This window comes from Neolamprologus multifasciatus, chromosome 8 (genome assembly GCF_963576455.1).
Source record: "Neolamprologus multifasciatus chromosome 8, fNeoMul1.2, whole genome shotgun sequence".
NCBI lineage: Eukaryota > Metazoa > Chordata > Actinopteri > Cichliformes > Cichlidae > Neolamprologus > Neolamprologus multifasciatus.
This window is the reverse complement of record NC_140446.1, coordinates 23726017-23747370: the sequence shown is the minus strand read 5'-3', so window position 1 is coordinate 23747370 and position 21354 is coordinate 23726017. Positions and strand designations below refer to the sequence as shown.

At 40.1% G+C, this 21354-nt stretch overlaps 1 protein-coding gene and 1 long non-coding RNA gene across 2 annotated transcripts in view; both read left to right on the top strand.

Annotated features, from left to right (window-relative positions):
• The window catches only part of LOC146513145 (arf-GAP with dual PH domain-containing protein 1-like), a 37774-nt gene that overhangs the window by 10916 nt on the left and 5504 nt on the right, over positions 1 to 21354 (top strand). Inside the window, exons 2-6 of the mRNA XM_085170119.1 lie at positions 1381 to 1508; positions 7383 to 7474; positions 13323 to 13405; positions 18267 to 18379; positions 18488 to 18634. Coding sequence (XP_085026245.1) covers positions 1381 to 1508; positions 7383 to 7474; positions 13323 to 13405; positions 18267 to 18379; positions 18488 to 18634 — 563 coding nt within the window. The remainder of the gene's footprint in view (positions 1 to 1380; positions 1509 to 7382; positions 7475 to 13322; positions 13406 to 18266; positions 18380 to 18487; positions 18635 to 21354) is intronic.
• LOC146513146 (uncharacterized) lies at positions 7481 to 11385 on the top strand. Its single transcript, XR_014875687.1, has 2 exons — positions 7481 to 9788; positions 10068 to 11385. It is a non-coding gene; the product is annotated as an uncharacterized LOC146513146 (long non-coding RNA).

Here is a 21354-nt window from a genome sequence, read left to right as displayed (position 1 = left end):
GCACAGACCAAGTGACAGAAACCAAAACGTGAAGGATTTCCCTCAGACACACTTAAAGTGGTCTTAGTGCTGTGTCAGGCTCATCCATCCATTCGCTTATCCTTTTCTTCAGGGTCGCGGGGGGCGCTGGAGCCTATCCCAGCTCTCATAGGGCGAGAGGCAGGGTACACCCTGGACGGGTCAACAGTCTGTCACTGGGCTAACACACAGAGACAGAAAACCATTTGCACCTATGGGCAATTTAGATTGATCAATTAACCTATCCCCACTAATTGCATGTTTTCGGACTGTGGGAGGAAGCCAGAGTACCTGGAGAGAACATGCAAACTCCACACAGAAAGACCCCGACCTGATGCTGGAATTGAACTTTCTTTTCGTAAATATGCTTCCTTTACTTCCCATCCCTTCGCTATTCTCCCTTTTGTCAGTAATCAGCCTAAAAGTTGAGATATTTGAGTATTCAGTGGAAAAAAACCCCCACCAAATGCACACTGCCATGTCTGCAGCTAAAAATACCAAACTTTCAGCTGAGAAACTGGAACAAGAAAGACGATCACTTCCAAGTAACTAACTGTGGCTGCCAGGATTGCTTGTCATTTAGTCTTACCAGTCAGCTAACTTGAATTGTGATTCTTTGCATTTGCTACCCACCAATCAGCCCATCTGTGGTATTCACACGTGTGATCCTCTTTGTTTCTCTTTCTCATATTCTAACATTCAGTTTCTCACTTTGCTCTGTCTTCCTCTTTCCGTTGCACATCACGCCTCTTGACTTTGAACACTTCATCAGCATGGGCAGAATCAGCCTGTGTGTGATACAGTGACTCACATGCACCCTGGCTGACCACCCACAGATGCTGCTGCTGCTGTTGCAGAGAGAGTGTTTTTTCTTCAGTTTTGCACATTCTCCCAGAGTCTTTATGTGTGTGCATTTGTGTGTCTGATGCAACTAGCTTGGTAACTGAGGTCTGATCAGATCTCAGGTGGTCTGCTTCCTGTCAGTAGGCTAAATAGGATTTCCCCAAAATCATATTTTGCAGCCCTGCTCTCCTTTATGAGCAGGAGCTCACTCAGCCACAGTCTGGTGTAATATTCGCTTCATTTACTTTGCCTCTGTAACCTCTTAACAGCGCTGCCATCAGCACCTTCAGTATTTATAGTCTGAACCTTGAGCTGCTGTTCTTTTTGTTAATGCATCTTCATAACAAGACTTTTGCACCCCTCCTTTTTTGTTTGTTCTGTATCTTTCTCTCTGTATCGCGGTCTTGTCCTGCTTTCACAAATTTCATTTCCTCCTTTTCCCTCTCTCTCTCTTTTACCTTCATCATTTCTCTAATTCCCCCGGCTCTCCCTTCTTCCCTTTCTCTGTCTCTCCTGCAGAACCAGACTGGGCGTCGCTGACTTTGGGTGTGTTTGTTTGCCAGGCCTGCTCGCTCCTTCACCGGAGCATCCCACACATCAGCCGGGTCAAGTCTGTCCAGGACACATGGGATGCCAGCGACGTGGAGGTAGGGTGGGAATGTCAAAAATCTCCACATACCTTTAACCTCAGTCCACTTGCTGACATTTGATGACATTTGACATTTGAACAATAAAATGAATGTGAGACAAGGCTTCCACAGCATTGAATTCCTACACTCCTACATTTTGTGTCGAGAGAAAGAGATGGAGGACTAACGCCGCTGTTTTGCTAGCATACTGCTCGCACTACGCCTCCACAGCGTCAGATGGTTTGGGGTCACAGGCAAGCGACAACTACGATTTTCTCAAGAGAATACAGGAGGAGGTGTAGTCTGATCAGGTGTAACACACGGTGTTTATCAGGACAGCATCAAATATTTTTTTTTAAATATGGCAATAAAACCAACTTTGCGATGCTATTAAATTACTGTGATGATAATGTCGTGAACAGAGCTTTAATTTAACATCAAATACAATCCACCTCCTCTGTTGTGCAGGAGGCACAAGTGCACAAACTGTTTGCATACTGAAGCAACATTAACATCCGGCTCTATATGTTAATTTCAGTGGAGTTCAATTCATTTTTATTTATATAGCACCAAATCACAACAACAGTTGCCACAAGGTGCTTTATACTGTAGGAGCCTCTAATAATAGAACGAAAATCCCAACAATCAGACGACAACCTATGACGAAGCACTTGGCGAGAGTGAGAAGGAAAAACTCCCTTTTAACAGGAATAAACCAGGCTCAGGTAGCGGTGTAGAGCTAGAGATTAATAGTAACTATTGATTAATTGCAGAGTGGTGTATAAACACAGAGTGGAAAGAGGTGAGTGAAGAAGAAACACTCAGTGCATCATGGGAGGCCCCTTAGCAGTATAGACCTATTGTAGTATAACTAAGGGACGGTCAGTGTCTCTAAAAGTAGAGAAGGTGTGTCTCCCTGGGGGGCGTCTGAAAGCTGAAGGCTCTGCCTCCCATCCTGCTTTTAAATACCCGAGGAACCACAAGTAAACCCGCAGTCTGAGTCTGATTTGTCAGTTGGACATGGAGAAAGGTATCAGCTAAGCCATCAGCTGATGTGGGCAGACAGTGAGATCACCTGATATTCAGGGATTGCTAAACAACTAGCCTGTCCTCTGTCTGAAGGAAGCTAAATCTGCCAGCAACTTTGGAACTAGAGACTAGAGATTTAAACATTAATTGATTTTTATTTATTTTACAAAGCTGGTGGAAAAAGCCATCCAGTGTCAATTCAAAAGAGAATGCAAAGTAAATTATTGTATTATTGATAATATAGTTTGTGAACTAATTATTTTAAAAATCCATTTTACAATCTCTTTGGTTAGACATAAATGGACAAACTTTTAGACGTGGATTGTTATGAAATTAGCTAAAGCTGATGTAAAATATTTTTGAGTCTTCTGCAACTTAGAATAATATACAAATGAAACACTATAATGTATTATACATACGAGTATTAGTTGTGAGAAAATTGCTTTTAAAACCTATGAAAGCAACAACCGCAAACAATGGTCCAGTTGTAAAGTGAGCCACTCAGTTTAGTCAACTAGCTAACGAGGTGGCAGTATGTTTTTTTTCATCACCATTATTCAAGGCAGCTACAGCTGAAATATTGCATAAACATAAGCTTTCATGCAATCTAAATGGATGCCTTATATTATTATTCATCTTTGTACAGTTGTCAAGAAAGTGGAAAATAGCCATAGAGACCAATTTTTTTTTTTTGTAGCAGGCTGTGCTTTTAATATCTGTGGGGTCATTTTAGAACTAATGACCATTTGGGGAACTTTAGACTTTCACACATGTGGCTTGGCTTCATGTTTTAGCACCGGAGATGGTTGTTTTTAGCAACTTGTAGCATCATAACTAAAGTGGTGGTGTTAAAAGTTGTAGCAAACAGTTCCTTTTGTTAGGATTGTCTTTTGAGTTGCTCTTGCACTTGTTTTAGTAAAATGGCTCCTAGTTTTACATTTTGTGTGTTTTAAAATGTGTCATTCCCGAAATTGCACATACCTTTGAAGTCCACTAGTTAACACCATGACAATTGCAAAAGCAATGGAAAAAAGACTATTCACCAAATGGTTGTGAATGTTTGCTGGAGGCTAATGGCAGTTGCTGGGAGAATGATTGCTAAAGCCCCTGTCACGTGGCCTAGAGACCAATCAGTGACCCCCCAAGCCACATGTCACTTGGCAACAATGTGTACTCCTCAACCAGTTAGCAAAACCCCCTTGTGTTTGCTTTGGTTGCTAACTTATTGCTAAATTGCTAAACCATTTGCTTTCAAATTAAAAGTTGTGCCTTTTGAAACATATTGGCCACTGCTGAAACAACTTTTACTTTGACAAAAAACTTTCATTTCCAGTTTTTATCACACTTTTTCAAGTCGTATTATTGCTCGGCTAATAGGAACTATTAGTGCTGGGATTCTGCTAGCAACCAAAGAATTCACTAGGATATTATTGGCAACTGATTTCAGCTGGCAGGAGCCAGCAACCTCCAGAAACCACTGCCAACCAGTGGGGGAATACATGATGTATCACTGGAGGTGATACAACCAGTGACTGTGTCACTTCCGCATGACATCACATGAGGAACCTGAATAGAAATCTATGGGAAAGCAGCTTTCTGTCTCGACTTCTGTAAAAACTTTCTTTATGAATTTATGGGCTCAGTCACTTTTGGGTCATACTGTGTTTCAAAAAGGGATATTATCCATGGTATGTTAGTTAGCAACGTGGAAAGGCAAGTCATTACCCAGTGAGCAAGCAGTTTCACAATCAGAATTGCTCTTCTTTGTTACATCCAGTTTTTTAAAACCAAGATGGCGGCGGTGCAAACGTTAATCTTGCTGCTTCAAAACAGGACTTCACAAATCCATGAATGGTGTCACAGTAGTCCACTTTTTATGCAACCTATGGATAACTTCAAGCCAAACAGTTTATTAACTCAGAGAAGTTAATAAACTATCAATGTTTTATGTCAGCTGAGTTTAAATGTTTATATTCTGTTATGAGTCGATTGAAATAACTGCTAGAATTCTTAATTCTTCACGAATATGTGCTAATCCCAATATAAGTGTGCATATTTCATATGTGACTGTACCAAATACAAAAACAAAAACCATGGTAACTGAAGCTTAAGCATCACTATTGTTCCTATGGAAACAACCCAGTCAATGGACATGTGATATGGACTTAGTAATGTGACAGAATTAAAAAAAATGAGGAGGAGCGATGTCATTTAAAGGAAAAGTGGTGGGTTTTTGAAACCCAGGGCATCTCTGTCTGTTGACACATTCATTATATTTCTAGATTAGCCATAGTGTTTTTCTTCAGCATAGAACAAAAGGCTGCATTATCAGAGTCAGAGTCTCATGTGGCTTGATACAGCCAGTATTGATCTTCCAATAATACTTAGATTTGCTGTGATGCCTGTGCCCTGATATGTGAATTATAACCAGCTCCATAATTCTGACCTTCAGCCCAACTCTGACTTCCCAGTGGAAGGAGAATATCTCACCATATGGATCAATAAGCATTATTAGTAAAATAATAGTTTACTCTTTTCCCTTGTGTGCCTTGCGATCATGTCTCGGTCAGAATACATCATCAAGGCATCCTAGTACCTCCCCTGCAAATGTGTAAACACAGAATGCATATTTGGACTTCTGTACTCTGCTGGGGATAAATAAAGTTGTCCGTGAATGAAACAGTGTTGGCGCTCAAAGACTGTCAGTCTGTGACAAAAAGGGACTCAGGGGGCGGTGATGTGAGTCACCAGGAAGGTTGAAGATGTGGGAGGACAGTAATTGGGATGTTATGGGGATTTGACTTAAGGGGTGAGCAGGGGGGGTGTTAGCAAGGAAAATAGAAGAAGAATACACAGGAAGGACAGAGCATTTGGATAAAACCAGAACAAAAGCACATTTATTGGTGGATGGGGGATGCATTTGATTGAGGTACGGGAATACACGAGGGCTTTGTGACGTGCGTTTGGGTTAATATATTTGGGAGTGTTTTAGGATGATTTTGAGATCACTGTTGAGACCTCTGGAGCTCTGTTTTGGTCCCATACCAATAAAATGTCAGTAATCAGAGGAACCACATTAACTGAACATGGCTTATATTGGGATCAGTGGAAATGCGTCTGTGGTTGTGTTCAGCTAGGTGCTACAAATCACAAGGATATTACTTCATTTTGTTTTGGAATTATAATACCACATTAGGCTTTATTATTTTAAATCTGTATCTGGACACATTATCTTACCCTTGCTTTTGATGGCACAACGGAGCAGGCTCAAAAATATAACATAAGACACCACATAATACACCAGAATCTCATTTTTAATTAAAGGCTGGTCATACACCGACAGGGCTAGCAATCCAGGCGAAGACCAAGAAAAAGAAAAAGTACAGAAAAAAGTCCCGAAGGGTAACAATGAGGATATGAACAAGAAGCACAAACTCCAGGAAGAGAATATGAGGAATATAACTAGGAAACTGTCTAGAAAGCTTAACTTCCAAGACAATCTGGCATGTTACAGAGAGACAAAGAAGTATATATAGTAAAAGAGTATGTAACTGGTGAAAACAAAGTAACTAGATACATACATCACTAAAAATGAGAAAATAAAATGGGAAGTGGCACAACAGAAACCCAAAACCGTGACTCAAATATTGCATCTAAATGCAAATAAGTGAGGGGGCAGGCAAGCAGGATCAGGGGAAGCAGTTCTCCTTTGTGGGCTTTTGTCATTACTGGTACTAACTGGGGTCTCATAAGTTACCAGGATGCAGTCGAGCTGGAGCTTTCACCTTGCTTCGTGTGGCTGATTCAATCTCAGTTACACTTTATGCATTATGCACGTTCTTTTTTTTTTATCCTTGCCCAGACTACACTGCACACTGCTGCATATTTATCAGTATATAAATTGAATCAGCTTTGCTATTTAGATGGATATGTATGTGCTTAAGCAGTTGGATCTATAATAAATTAGACTGTAGATAACGAGAAGTCATTCAGTCTCATGTGCTATTGCAGCATTAACCATGTTATCATGAAGATCGGGTTTAGCCGTAACTGAAGGTCATGCTCCGCAGAAGCTTGAGACAGTTGCGAGTGTTTTTTTTTTTCAGTCGTCTGGTGTAGTTAAAAATTCACATGAAGGAGAGGAACACAGTGAATGGATGTGGTACAGAGGTGATTATACCAAATGACAGGAACAGCTGATTCAACATTGATTGATTTCATGTTCATTCAAGGTGCCAAATTCATCATTCGTCACATGAGATGAATTTCAGTGGCTTTCTTTAGAAATCTGCTTCTATTTGACGTTCACAATAAAATGCCACAGTGCTGCATCATTCCCCAAAGTCCCTTAAAGGATAAGAAGAAGCGTACTGAGGGATTGTGCCAGCTGGATTGAGCTAAGGGATTATCCTAGGATGAAATGTACGACGGAGGGAACAAGGGAAGGAGGAAAATGTGTCCCAATGCAGTGTGGCCATTTCCACCCTTAATCCCATAAGAAAGCCAGAGCCTTATTGTCAAGTGAACAAGTTCTAACATACTTAAGGTTTTCTGTGCTATAGCCCACTGTTTTTAATCTAATTTAAAGTTAAATGTGATTATTTTTTTCTTCCTGTTATTATTGTTAATGATAGTAATAGGATTAAAAACCAATATTACTGGTGCTGCTATTACTATAAATATAATAAACTTAATGCAGGTATGTCCCCAAGCAAAGTATAGCAAAATTATGGTTCATTAAAAACTGGGTAGATAAAATGTATCTGGTTTTCCATTTAACCTTGATATCTGAAATGCAGTATTAAATATTGAGCTGCAGACAGTGTTTTGATGACTAGGTTTTTCTTTCTGTTTTCCTTTCAGTTAATGGCTGCAATGGGAAACAGTGCAGCCAAGGCCAAATATGAGCAGAAGGTTCCGGCTTTCTACTATAGACCAACACACACTGACTGCAAGTAAGTACACCTTTCAAATTAATCTCAAAACACGAACACTAGAAAACACAGCCTTGTTTTTATAGTTGCACAAGCAGTTTATGTTTAATGTTAAATTAGCTTGTTCTTTTTTTCTTAGCTAGCGGGTGACTGTGTGCTAGGACTGAGTGAACTGATGTTAGGCCCTTTCCTGTCAAAGGAACTTGTTTTTTCTGTGTGTCACTATTTAGGACATTTCTTAGGGCTGTTTTGGTTTGTAGAAAAAAGTATATGTTCTGGGCTAAGTGGAGGCACAGGATACAGCCCTAAAAACTACTAGACAAGGTCGATTAGCTAAACCCAGAGAAGACAACACAAACAACTGCCATTTCTGTCCTCTTGATAACTACCAGTCTTATCTCCGTTGTCATTTAGTTAGCCTACGTGGCAAAACTAAACCCATCTTGTTTCCCTCTATGCTTCCTGTAGTGTAAAGTCCACTTTTGTACATTTTCAAAGTTGAATACAGAGAAATGTGTAATGAAAAGGTTGGGTTTGTTGGGAAATCTACTTAATTATTACATTAGCTGTGCAAGTATTACATTCTTTCTTAAAGGCCTAATGAAGGTAGAGTGAACTAGTGCTTTCTGTACTTAAAGAAATCACAATGGCTGCTCTGAAAAAAGTAGAAGCAAGCAAGTTATAAGAACATTCATAACAGCGACTTGGGTTTAGGCCAATTAATTCATTATGACTATACTTATGTGATTGTGTTCATTTGTGGTGCAAAGTTTTCTGATAGTAGCTGGTATGTGCATTTAATACACACAGAGCCAAACGTGCTGCTATACCTGTTAGCTAGGCACTAACGTTGGCCACCGTTTGGTGCTGGACAGCTAATTGCAGTGTACTTTTATAGCATTTGAGCTAAAAAGAAGCTGCATGTTTGTTCAGGAAACAGCTGTAGATTGTGTATCATGTGTTATATCACGTGTTAATCACATTGATCAGGAAGCATCACGTTCTCTTATTTTGTGTGTATGAAAGGCCATGAAAAGCAGTGTGGTTTTGTTTGTGTCATTATTTTTACTGTAAATCTGCAGGGGTTTATTCAGCATTTCTGAATATTCTGGAGGCTGTTATGTAGTACACACTGCACCAGCATGTGCTTTGAATCAGCCTCAAATAGTACTTGAGGTAGCAAGGCTTTCATTTCTTGGCATTTTAGGAGTGTTGTTCCATTTGTCTCCCTGTCTTCCAGTGAATTTAATGAAAAGAGACAACCAAGAGAATCCAAAAGACTGACAGAAAGCCTAGAACTAGAAGTGAGAGAAATACCCTTCTCAGTATCAGCTGTCTGTTTGTGCTCTCACCCAGTGTCATCATTGGGTGTCATTTTAAGAAAAAATTGCCAAGAATGTTTACCTCTAAATGTTGATAGAATAGTTAATATATTTCCTCTGTGCAGAAAAAGAGATGGTGTGAGCCGTTTAGAGCATGCTGGGGAGAGGCAGAGAAGGAAACAGGATGAGAGAGATTGTTGGCATGGCGATGAGCAGCCTTTTTGTTTGTTTTTTAGCAGTGAGAAGGAAGAAGGTTTAAAAATGAGATTGCCACCTTTACATTAGGCTCTGGTACAAGGCTGTGATCAGGTTGCTTTGAGTTGCATTGCAATAGATATCTATGAGTGTTATATGAGTATAAGCTTAATGGATATTCCATTATTCTGTTTTATTGAGGATTAAGTAACAAATCTAAAGATGCAGCAGGGATGAATTAAGAAGTGCTGCCATGGCCATTGTAAAACTAAGGAAGAGGTTTATAAAAAAATAACATGTAAAGCACATTCTTGTAAAGGTACATGTCATACCCTCCTCCTATTCCGGGATATACTTCTATTGCTGTAAGCATTTTATGAATGATGATGATATTTGTGACATTTTTTTTTATATGGCTTAGATTCAATTCAATTTTATTTTGACAGGAGACTGAAGCTGTCCTGAAGTTTCTTCTCCCTCCTTAGGCTGTCAGCAGAATTACAGTGGCCATAAAAAACCACTTAACTATATCTTATAATCAATTTGATGAGTTATGATCAGTTTTTGTTTGGTCAGTAAAGCATAGAAACTGGTAAGCAACCATTTGTCAACCTCTGGTTAGTAGGGGAAAATGTGTATTCCCAATCTGGTTGGCAAGTGGTTTTGGGAAGTTGCTTGCTTTTGCTTGGGTGAAGTAGGTCCCAAAGAGGGTGCAGAGACAAAAACCTTTGTGTTGCTTTGGTTGTGCCCTACCACTAACATGCACACATTTCTAAAAGCTCAATTTTTGCTCTGAAGGCAAATGCTCTTATCGCTTGGTAAATGGCCTGTATTTGTATAGCGCTTTACTAGTCCCTAAGGACATTCACACACTGGTGATGGCAAGCTACATGCAGCAACAGCCACCCTGGGGCACACTGACAGAGGCGAGGCTGCTGAACACTGGCGCCACCAGGCCCTCTGGCTATCACCAGTAGGCAATGGGTGAACTGTCTTGCCCAAGGACACAACGACCGAGACTGTCCAAGCCGGGGCTCGAACCGGTAACCTTCCGATTACAAGGCGAATTCCCAACTTTTGAGCCACGATCGCCCCAGGTAGGCAATTTGCAAGTGGTTGCAGACCAGTCATCATCATCTATTCAACTATGGTCAGCTGTGGTAATCAACTAATGACCAAAGAAGTGGCAAGAAGGTTTTTGGTGCTGCACCAGATACCTCTTAATGACCAATTTCTCCTAGTGACAGCAAACAGTTTCCCACAACCACTCGCCAATCAATTGGGGAATAGAGATTTTTCCATAGCGACTGGTGGTGGAGTCACTGGATGGTCTTTAGTTCTATGTGACCTCCAGCAACCACTCACATCTGGTTAGGGAATACTCACTTTCTCTAGTGACCGGTGCTTTCAATGGGGTCACTAACCAGTCTTTTAGCTTGCGTGTCTGTGACCTTAGCTTCACTTAGTTCAGATGGGTCTTAAATATTTCATCACAGTATTCCACTATTTTAATCTCCCCTATGTGTTGGGAAAGTGTACAGGTGACTGCATGGTTAAGTCAGAAAATTCAAGTTGGAAGTCAGGAGTAATGCATTTGGCATTTGTGAACTGCCAGGAGAACAAGTAAGAGAAGACCTTTGCCAGCTTGCTTGTTAGACAATAAGAAGATGCAAGTTTAAACACAAATGTCCTCAGAGTAGCAGTTTATCTTGGAGGTGAAAGCCAGTGACTGAAAAGTGAAGAATAAAACCATGCAGTGTGTCCAAGTAGGGCTGGGTATCGTCACTGATTTCTAGAATCGATTCGATTCCGATTCACAAGGTCCCGAAACGATTCGATTCAATTTGATTTGAATCTGGGAAATTTTGCCTCAGACAGTCAGAAATATTATAATTCAGATCAGTACATTTACATATTTTTGTATCTATAAAAAAGAAGCTGACACAAGCAAGACTTTATCAAAGGTGTGAGCGTCACAGCAGATGCCTTTGTGTCAAAGTAGCTGAAGATAAAACACAGAAAAATATGAAGGTGATTTTCCTGGCACGGGATTTTATAAAAATATTCAGTAGATCAAAAACAAAAGAAAACCATTAATCAACATATGAGCATTACCTCTGAAGTTACAGCGGTTTTAGTAGAGACACGGCTGAGCGTTTTCATTTTGCATCATTTTAAAAAGTTTCAATTTGTATTGAACAGCAGAAATGAGGCTTTCTTTTCGGAAGTAAGTAAAAGGAAAAAAACATCTGCCGACAGCGCTGTAAACAACGGTAGACTTGTGCGTAACAAGCAAGTGAATAATGCAGAAAACAGTTTTTTAGATGGGAAACTGTTCTTGAAGTACAGAGAGAGAGAGAGCTGTGCATGAAGTGTGATTTTATTGTGGTGGAAGCAAAACAGCAAAAGTCAGAGGGAATTCATGACGATGTTTATGTGAAGTGTAGTTTGGATCTTCTTTTGCTGCTGGTTCGGTCAATATTGTTTGGAGAGAGATCAAACTAACAGCTTTAGAATCAGCGCAAAAAGGGCGTGAACACAAAGCACGGAACCGCCGAAACATCAGAATCAGCGAGCTGTCGGCTTTCAGCCCCGACCGTGTCCGTGCCATCGGGTGGGAAAGCCACATCTCGCTGATTCTGATCCGTCAGCGGGTCTGCGCCTTGTGTTTACATTTATGTGCAGAATCCGTGTACCTGCTCTCATTCACTGTTTTATCTGTTTGGTGGTTGTTGAAATTTTATGAGGTTTCACTTGAGATTCTGGCATTTCGGGCAAAATAAATTTATATTAAAAAATCGATTCAGGATTTTAATGAATCGATATCACGTTATCCAAGCCAGAATCAATTTTAATCGATAAATCGATTATCAAAACCCACCCCTATGTCCAAGGTCTTTAGAACTGGGGACAATAGGGTGTTGCTGTTCCTTTGTAATTTCCCTCTATATATTCTGGCTTTGTCCTGCAGACTGAAGACGTGTTGATTAGGTTAAGTAGTGATTCTAAATTGTAATTGTGAATGTGAGAGTGAGCCTGTATGCCTCTCTGTGTAAATTTGAGTCCACAGTGAAAACGATTCACAGTGACATGGTTATCAGAAATAGAAGAAAGTCAATCACATTTACTTCACATGATTATATGTGAAATAACTGCTGGCGGTGTGAAGCCAGCAGGACCTGATATAAACCGTTCTCTGCTTGAAGCAACTACCAGTGAAAGCACACAAAGCCATTGATTGACATTTGACCTGGCAGTAAATACAAGAGTTACCTAGACAACCGGAACCTGGAATGTCCAAAAGTGACCAGTTGTAGGCTTCAAAGTGATTTACAACGAGCTCATCGTTTCCAGTGTGGATGCAGCTTTCACCTTATGTTGTGTTGGTGATGTCTCCACTACTGCAACCTTGAACTGCATAAGCACTTTTTAAAGCCAATACTGATACTGGTTTTTTTTTTTTTCATTTTATTAACCCCATAGGAAATTAGTCCTCTGCATTTAACCCATTCACTCAGTGAAACAGTGGGCAGTCACCAATCGAGGACCCGTGGACCAGTGTGTAGAGACGGGTACTTCAGGGTAGCCGTTCGGTGGATTTGAATCCCCAACCTTCTGATCACGGGGCAAACTGAGCTAACTGCCCTATTTTCTGATGAATAGACAGACATTTTTTCTTTTTTCAGGAAACAAAGTACAAACAGATTTCCTGAACATTTGTTATATGTTGTCATTTATTTACTTCTTTGTGCATATTTACTCATTTATGAAGTTGCAGTGAGCCCTCTGCTGGACAGACTATGGAACATCAACACTCATTATATTTTTGAAGGGTGTTTCTTCTGCCTCTTCCTTACTTTTTAAATGCCACTTAACATTTATTGGCACATGCCTAATATTGGCTCTAGTAAGGGGTTGAATTAGTCTATGGATGTGAATGTATGTTTCCACCTTAGGTTTGGTCTTTAGTTCTTATAAATCTCAAATACATCTTGTTTATACCTAAAATAGTATAAAAAAACAAACCCTGATAATACTACAGCTTATTGTTGGGTCTTTGGAGAGCTGCATTTTTGTTTGTTTTTTTCCATAAAAAGAATATCCATTTCAAGGTGTGAAATAATTTGATTTTGGCAGTCAAGGGTCAAGGTCACTGTGTTTAAATATGTCTGTGTTCATTTCTATGAGGTCATGCTGTAAGCAAAGTAAGACTCCTGAGCAGTAAAAAGTAACAGTGTGTACGTCTAACTGACAAAGAAAGAAATCATTTTAAGTTTGTGTACATCAGAGCAATTGATGATGAGTGTGCAATTCACATAAAAGCTAACTGTGTGTTTTTATTGTGTCTCCAGACTGCTGAGAGAGCAATGGATCAGAGCCAAGTACGAAAGGAACGAGTTTGAATTTATCGAGAAGCAAGAGCCATACTCTGCAGGTACGTGCATACTGATAAGGAAGGCTTTGTATAAAAGTCCTCATCAATCTATATGTTCCTACACATCACTGTAACTGCTGGCTTTTTTCCCTTTTTTTTGCCTGTGAAAGATGAAGACACTTGCAGTATTCCAAAGTCAGAAACAGAAACTGAGGAATTGGTTTAAGTTCAGATCTTTTGACCCGGTGATGACCGAAAACAAGAGCAAAATAAGACAGCATCAGGCAGGACTGAATAATTAATAATCGCCTACGCACTGCGATGGCTTTATCCCAGCAATGTAAGAAACAGTGTTAGAGGAGCAGTTTGACATTTTAGGAAATTGCACACTTGCTTAGAGTTAGATAAAAGGATTGACACGGCTCATGTGTGTGCGGTAAATATGAAGCCACTGCTGAGAGACCCCTAAAGCCCACTAATCAGCACATCCTGTTTGTTTAATCTGCATGTCCACTGGTTGCCTGGAAACCTCACAGAGATGGCGAGACTCAAAAATGAAAAAGCCTATTTCCGAAATCAAAATATTCCTTCAACACGTCTTTCAAAAAAATATTAAAATGTCACGTCATGTTTATGAGTTAAAAACAGCTCATCCCTGTTGGGGAGGACGTCTTCAGATAACGTCCGACTGCTCAACTGTCTGTTCATATCCATCCACCACAACAGTAGAAGCACTGGGCAATAGTACTCGAGAACAGACAAAGACTGTATGTAAAAGATGCATGTACCATAATCATTATGGTACTGCTTGTGGTTTCTGGAGCTAAAGCTGCATTCATAAACTGGATGGGTTCAATTCACAGGCATTCAACTCATTTCAATTAAATTTTATTTATACAGCACCAAATCAGAACAACAGTCACATCAAGGCGCTTTATATTGTAATGTAGGCCCTATAAGAATTGCATGCCTGATAATTAGTGCTTAGTATCAGACCAATAAAATTCCAGCTTTACTCACCAAAGCTGTAACACAAACTCCTTGGACAGCCTGGCACTCACAGTAAGCCATATTATTTATCAGTTCATCCAGCCAAAGAAACTGGGGATGATAGCTATAAAGCTAGACTTACTGGCAGGCTGATATTATTTGCTAATATCGATCAGCAATAATTTGCTGATATAGCTACATTTATAAAAGCCAGTAAGTGAACATTTAAATGTAAAGAGGAGAGAGAGAAACACCCTTCAGCCATGTTATGACGGATGACGTTGCATAGTTTGTCCATCAGAGGGCGCAACGTAACCTTCCTGCTGGTGAACATGTGTTTGAAACGACACAAACACAACAATCAGCTGATCCAAGCAGAGTCAGGCAGAGCATAAAGGAGAAAATAAATAGCTACACATAACAAATGTTAAGAAAATATGTTTATATTTCATTTGTCTAAAACAAAAAAATATCAGCTGACATGTTGGAATGTCATATTTTTAAATCATCAAATATCAGTATTTATCTTAAAAGTCGTATATTATCCTATATATTATGTATCATATTTTATTGCTTTTATTATACTTTAACTATAGAGAAAAAAACCTTTTTGTAAGAGGCTGTAAATATTTTATTATTTTATTTTATTATTTCGCAATCAGCCTCAAGTGGCCATTTAGAGGAACTGCAGTTTTTGGTAATTCTGCACAAGAAGCATTTTGGCGCATGGATACAAAACTTTCTCATAAACTCTGACTTGGTTGGGGGGGGGGGGGGGGGGTGTTAAAGTACTTTGTGTGTTACCTCTAATGTCTTCACATTTAAATGTATATAGCCAATTTTAGGCTTTTTGTAGCAGTAAATGTGCTCGTTCAAGCTAGAACTACATAAGATGAACACATCTATGCTCAAGCAAGCATATACCTCAAAAAAGAGACAGCAAAGTGGCCGGTCTGCTGTGGTGCCAGGCTTGCATTGTTTACTCTCCGATAAGCAAAACCTTGAAAAACTCCTTGGGTAAACATTTCCCCGTGGATGCCAGTAGCACAAATTCAATTACCCTGAAACATCCATTGACGACTCTCAGACAATTATTTTCATCCTTCTCCTCCTAAATGGTTGTGGTTTATGTTTGCGGTTAAAAGCATATTCGTGCAATGACATTGTAATTGTCACTGCTGGTGAATGGAACTGCCATTAAAAGGAGTATGCTTGCTTGTGTGTGTTTGTGTGTGTGTGTGTATGGAGGCTGAGGGTAGAGTACTAGTATACATTTCATATCTTGATGAAGATGGTGCTTTCTGATTGGCTTGCAGTGACCTCACCCTCACACACTCAAACGCAAATACACACACACACACACACACACACACAACAGAGTGTAATGATATGAGTCATTCTGTCATCTCTATTTGTGCCTTTGTGGTAACGTCATCATTCATTGTGAGGTGCATGTACATAAATATGTGTGTGTGTTTGTGTGTGTGTGTGTGTGTGTGTGTGTGTTTGAGATTGACTATATGCAGTAACCTGGAATGCACAGTGACCAACATTGATCTAATATGCAAAGAGGAGGAGGAGAAAAAAAAGGTCAGAGAAGGAGGCGAGGGTGGGGACAAGGAGGGCTATTGATTGGTGAGGTAATGCCAGTGTAGGTGGATGTTTCATGCCGGAAAGTCACAGACAGCAAGGCACACACACACACACACACATGCATATATGGAGCAGAATATGTGCAGAAGATGAATAGGTAGAAGACAGGTAATCAATGACTGCTAATAAAAAGAATAGAAAAGACAGCAGTAAAGTAAAGACATGTGAGTGAATATGAAAATGACTCTTTAAGCTTTTTAACTGTAAAGCTGCAGTTCATAATTTTATGTAAGCTTATTTTTTTATATTAGCAGTTGTCTTTGCCTTTTGTTTATGTCATAAAACTGTGTTGTAATAGTTATCGCTGACCTCTGCTTTTCAGTTTATTTTACCAGCAGCCGTCATCTTTTTGTTTATTTTTTTCCGGTTGTGACGGACCATGTTTGGTTTTATTTATAGGTGACATTTATGCTTCCACCCCAAAAAATGCTGGCGAATAAAATCAACCGCTAAAACGAAACTGTGTATGTGAAAATTGTTTCATTTTAAAAAACATTGATTTATCCAGAAACGCTACCACTGCGGCGATATTGAGGTTTTTCAGTTACCCACTGAAACCTTTCCTGGAAATGGAGAAGCTTTTGACGCACTGTGGTGTTTTCATTGGCCTCTTCATAGCTTAACAAATGAAACTACCTGTGTGATTAAATAGTCCTGTAAGTGCAGGTGAAACAACAGATGAGGACAGAATTCGACTGCAGGTGTTACTTGTAGTTCTCAACGAGCCCATTTCTCTTTGGTGAATCTCTCGACTTCCTCCAAATTTGGTGGTGTTCCAAGATGGACCTTGGTCTTTAGTTCATCCCACAGATTTTCAATAGCATTCAAGTCCGGCCTTTGTGCAGACCAGTCAGTAACGCTTACTTCGGTTCTTCACCAGGAGCGTTTGTTCACGTATATTTTGGGTCATTGCCATGTTGGAAGATCCAGACCCAGTTTTTCTGCTTACTGCTTGAGGGTTTTTTTTTTTTCAAAATCATCACATATCCTTCTTTCTTCATGACTAGACACAATGAAGAATCCCACAGCATAATACTCCCACCACTGCTGTGGGGGCTGTGTTCTTTAGGTTGTACCCCTCTCCCTTTTTCTCTCCAAACATAAGCAGCATCTCTGTGGCCAGAGAGTTTCAGTTTAGTCTGATCCGATCAGACGAACTTGCAGTATGCATCCAGGTTGTGGAATGAAGTTCTTGGTTCAACCTCTGAGTCTATACAGGTTCTGTACAGGGTTGTGGTGATTGTCTTGTCCTCTACAATTCCTACTTGGCCTTCTCTCGTGTCCTGGCAGTTGCTCTGGGGTCACATCTCTCACTACTTTCCTTTCTAGTCTTTGAAGTCTTCTGTTTCCTACCTCTGCGAGGGTTGTTCTGTACTTTGTGACTGTCTTTGAATTTCTTGATATAACTTCTCTTTCCAGTTCTTGACACTTTGAAACACTTTGAAACACTCTAATTATTTTGTATGTTCATCTTCTGCTTTGTGACCATCAACAAAGTCTAAACTGATTGCTTTTGTTTTCGGCGTGATGTTGTCTCAGCTGTAAAGAAAACTACTATATTTGGAAATGCTATGCTGAAAATCCCTTGCTCTTTTATAAAAGCACTTGGGAAATTTTTGACAAATTCGAATTTCATTGAAATTTCTAAACTTTATTTAGCGTAACCCCCTCTCCTTATTTGTCCTCCCCAGTGCAGGGATTTCAGTTTCATCCTGAATGTAAATGAGTCGCTTCTTTGGAGGACTACCCGGTTACGCTTCCCATAATTTTAACTCGCAAAAATAGATCCAGACAAAAAAACACTTCAGAGCTCGACAGAAATAGAAGATGAAAGCAAGAAGAAGAGGTAGTGTGAGTCAGAGGGGTTTACTGAAATAGACCAAAGGAGAAGAAGAAAACATAACAGGGCTACAAATAGTGCGGCATCTCATTAACATGGTAAAGCATGTTCTATGTACAGAAACAATACAAACCGCCTGCGCTGACTCACGCTGCTTTTTTACCCCCTCCCCTGTTTGTTTCTTCCCGCTCTGCTGTGTTTTCTCACTCTTGCACGCCGTCTCCTTTTCCTCGCTGTCTGCATAAATGAGATTTTAAACGATCTTTGATTTCAGCTTAACTGAAGTATCATCTGACACCAACCAGTTACAATATCTCCCTATCACTGTTGTAAACGTCTCCTCTGTTTGATCTCCTGTCTCCTATAAAGGCTTTATGGTACCAGCTCCCCTACCACACACACACACACACATTTATTTCTTTTTTTCTTTCTACCCAGGGTACCGAGAGGGGTTTCTATGGAAACGAGGAAGAGACAACGGTCAGTTTCTCAGCAGAAAGTTTGTCCTGTCAGAGAGGGAGGGAGCGCTGAAATACTTCAACAAGCAGGATGTAAGAAACACAATACAACCAATAGCAGAATTTCTCTTTGGTGCACAGCAGCCATACTGAGGAATATGAGACTTTTACAATTCATTGTTTACCCCTGCTCCTGTCAAGGCCAGAGATCCCAAGGCAATAATGAAAATAGAAACCCTCAATGCCACCTTCCAGCCTGCCAAGATTGGCAACCCCTGCGGACTGCAGATCACCTACCTGAAAGACAACAGCACAAGGAACATCTTTGTTTACCACAGCGACGCCAAGGTACGCACGCGCATGTGTTACACACATTTCTGCACAAGTAACTCCAAATTACTATTCTACACTAAAATGACGGGCTTCTGCTTCTCACGCGCGGAGCTTTAAAAATAGCACAGAGGAGATCTGTGGCCTCAAAAGATGACTCTGATGGCAGAGTGCAGACTTTAATTTGAGGACACTATGCCTTAGATTATGAACAAAGCACAATACTGTGCAAAAGTCTTTGCCCTCCATCATTTCTTTATATTTTGCTAAGAATTTGGAAAATAGAGACAGCGATTTATTGAAACGTGCATACATACATTGATACACAGTACGTAAGGCAAAAACAGAGTTTGTACAATTCTAACAAGCTTGAAAGTCTCCACCACAGCCTGGAGTGTTTTAGGCAGCTTTCTTTCAGTCTTCAGGAACAGTTCTCCACGCTTCTCCAAGGACATTTAAAGCTTCTTTGTTTTTTAGCTTTTATTGGAGAGAAGACAGAAAACCTGTGAGAAAGACCAGAAGGAGAAGGCCTTGGGGCAAATTTAAACCAGGCTTCTGCATCAACATTAATTCAGTTTAAAGAAAGTGAATTGTACAACATGTTCTCATCCCAACACGTAACATACCAACTCAATGTGACAAATCGTTGGTGTGTTTCGCGTTCGGAGGCATGAGAGCCGTTTGAAATAATAATAGTAATAATAATAATAATAATACATTTTATTTGAAAGTGTCAAGACATCCAAGGACACTTAACAATAGAATAAAACACATAATACAACAATGACAGAAGAAAAATAAGAAAACAAGATAACATACACAAACAACAGGTTCACAGTGAATATGCAGATTTGAATAGATGGGTTTTGAGTAGGGATTGAAAATGGAGGAGAGAATCAAGGTTTCTTATACAGTGGAACCCTGACTTACCAAATTAATTCGTTCCTGAGGGTCTTTCGTAAGTCGAAGCACCCATCGCGCCTTTTGAGTGAACGATAAGCTACAGGGTAATTGCTAACGGCAACAACAATACGTCGTTTAAGTGGAACAGCAAAGCGCAAGTACGAAAGCCAAGGGGGTTGTCACATGATTCGGAAGGCATTGTAGGCATTCTGGGCTCAGCCAATCAGAGCCAGCAGATTTCATAACACGGGCATTTTGCCGTAACACGGGCAGAAATATTGCTGTTCGGCGCCTTCGTAACTTGAATTTTTCGTTTAACGGGGTTTTCGTAAGTCGGCGTTCCACTGTACCTGGGGTAGAGAGTTCCACAGCCTGGGAGCCGAGCAGCTGAAGGCTCTGTTTACCATGACGGTGAGGCGGAAAGAAGACACAGCAAGCTGAACAGAAGAAGAGGATCGAAGTGAGCGGGCAGAAGAGAGGTAGGGAGGAGCAAGGTTATGAAGGACCTTGAAGGTGACCAGAAGAAGTTTGAACACTATCTGGAATTTCAGTGAAGTTCCTGGAGAACAGGGGTGATGGATGAATTTGTACATGTTTGTTTTACGTTCTGATCATGAATCACTTTGGAAAACACTATCTGATAGGGTTAAGGTTAGGGTTAGGGCTCGGACTGGAATGGACGGCTGGAGCCTCTGCTCTAAGCGTGTGTTACCGCCGTGAACGCCATTGTATTGGATTCAATTGACAATCCGGAGCGTCTCATAGTAACGCGAAATGTACCCTTCCGCATCCTTATGAGACGCCTCGGGCCGCAATAAATCGTCAGTATGTTACACGTTGGGAATGAGAATTCTCTGGACCTTTATTTATATAGCTCCAAATCACAACAGCAGGCACCTTAAGTTGTTTTATATGGTAAGGAAAAGGCAGTATGTGGGTCACCTGCACAGCCCAATGAGCAAAACCAGGACACAACGTTCATAGACTGGTCATCTTCTGAACATAGTGTTTTAGGTTTGTCACTTCTTCTTTTGTCCATTTTTCTTAAAGCCACACCATGATGAGTTTTCAGCTAATTGCTCTTTGAGAATCATCATCTTGGTTTAATTATACTATTTTATACTTGTCCCATTGTGTTATCTTTGGCATTTTTCAGATTTTTTAACAAATTCTGCACTTTAGTGACAGGCTGCTGGAAACAAAGTGTCTAAAAATACAATTAGTTCTTTGCTAAGCTGTCTGTTCTGTGTCAAAAGAACACACGTTTCCTTGAGCTTTGCTTTTTATGCTTGCATGATTCATAAGTCAGTGTTAAGTGGCTTAACAACAACAACAACAAAATATTGCACTGAAAACATTCAGACCACTTTTTAAAAAATTGCAATAATGTTTACCTCCTTGGAAGCAAAATGTAAAGAAATTAGGGGAAAATCTAGACTTGTGCACAGTCCTGGAAGCAGCCAATTGTTCAAAAACCAGGATGTTATATTAAGATGAAAATAGCTGTGATTGCTACAGTTTTGCCTGTTATCACGAAATGAATTAAATCAGTCAGAATGCACTGAGTGCGCTCCACCTGCTAGGCTTATTAACCTTAATTAAAACACAAGCATTTACATCAAATTAAATCTTAACTTTTAACTGTTATTTTGATATTTGATGCTGAAATGATGACAACAGTAAGCACCTGCACATATTTATGGGATTTCAGACCTAGTGAGAGAAAAATGTGAAGAGGCCTCGAGTCCTGGGGAGTAATGAATCATTCTAGTTGTGAAATCATGTTTTGTCTGGTTGGTCTGGCTATAGCTGCTACAGACACCAACGCTGAAGTG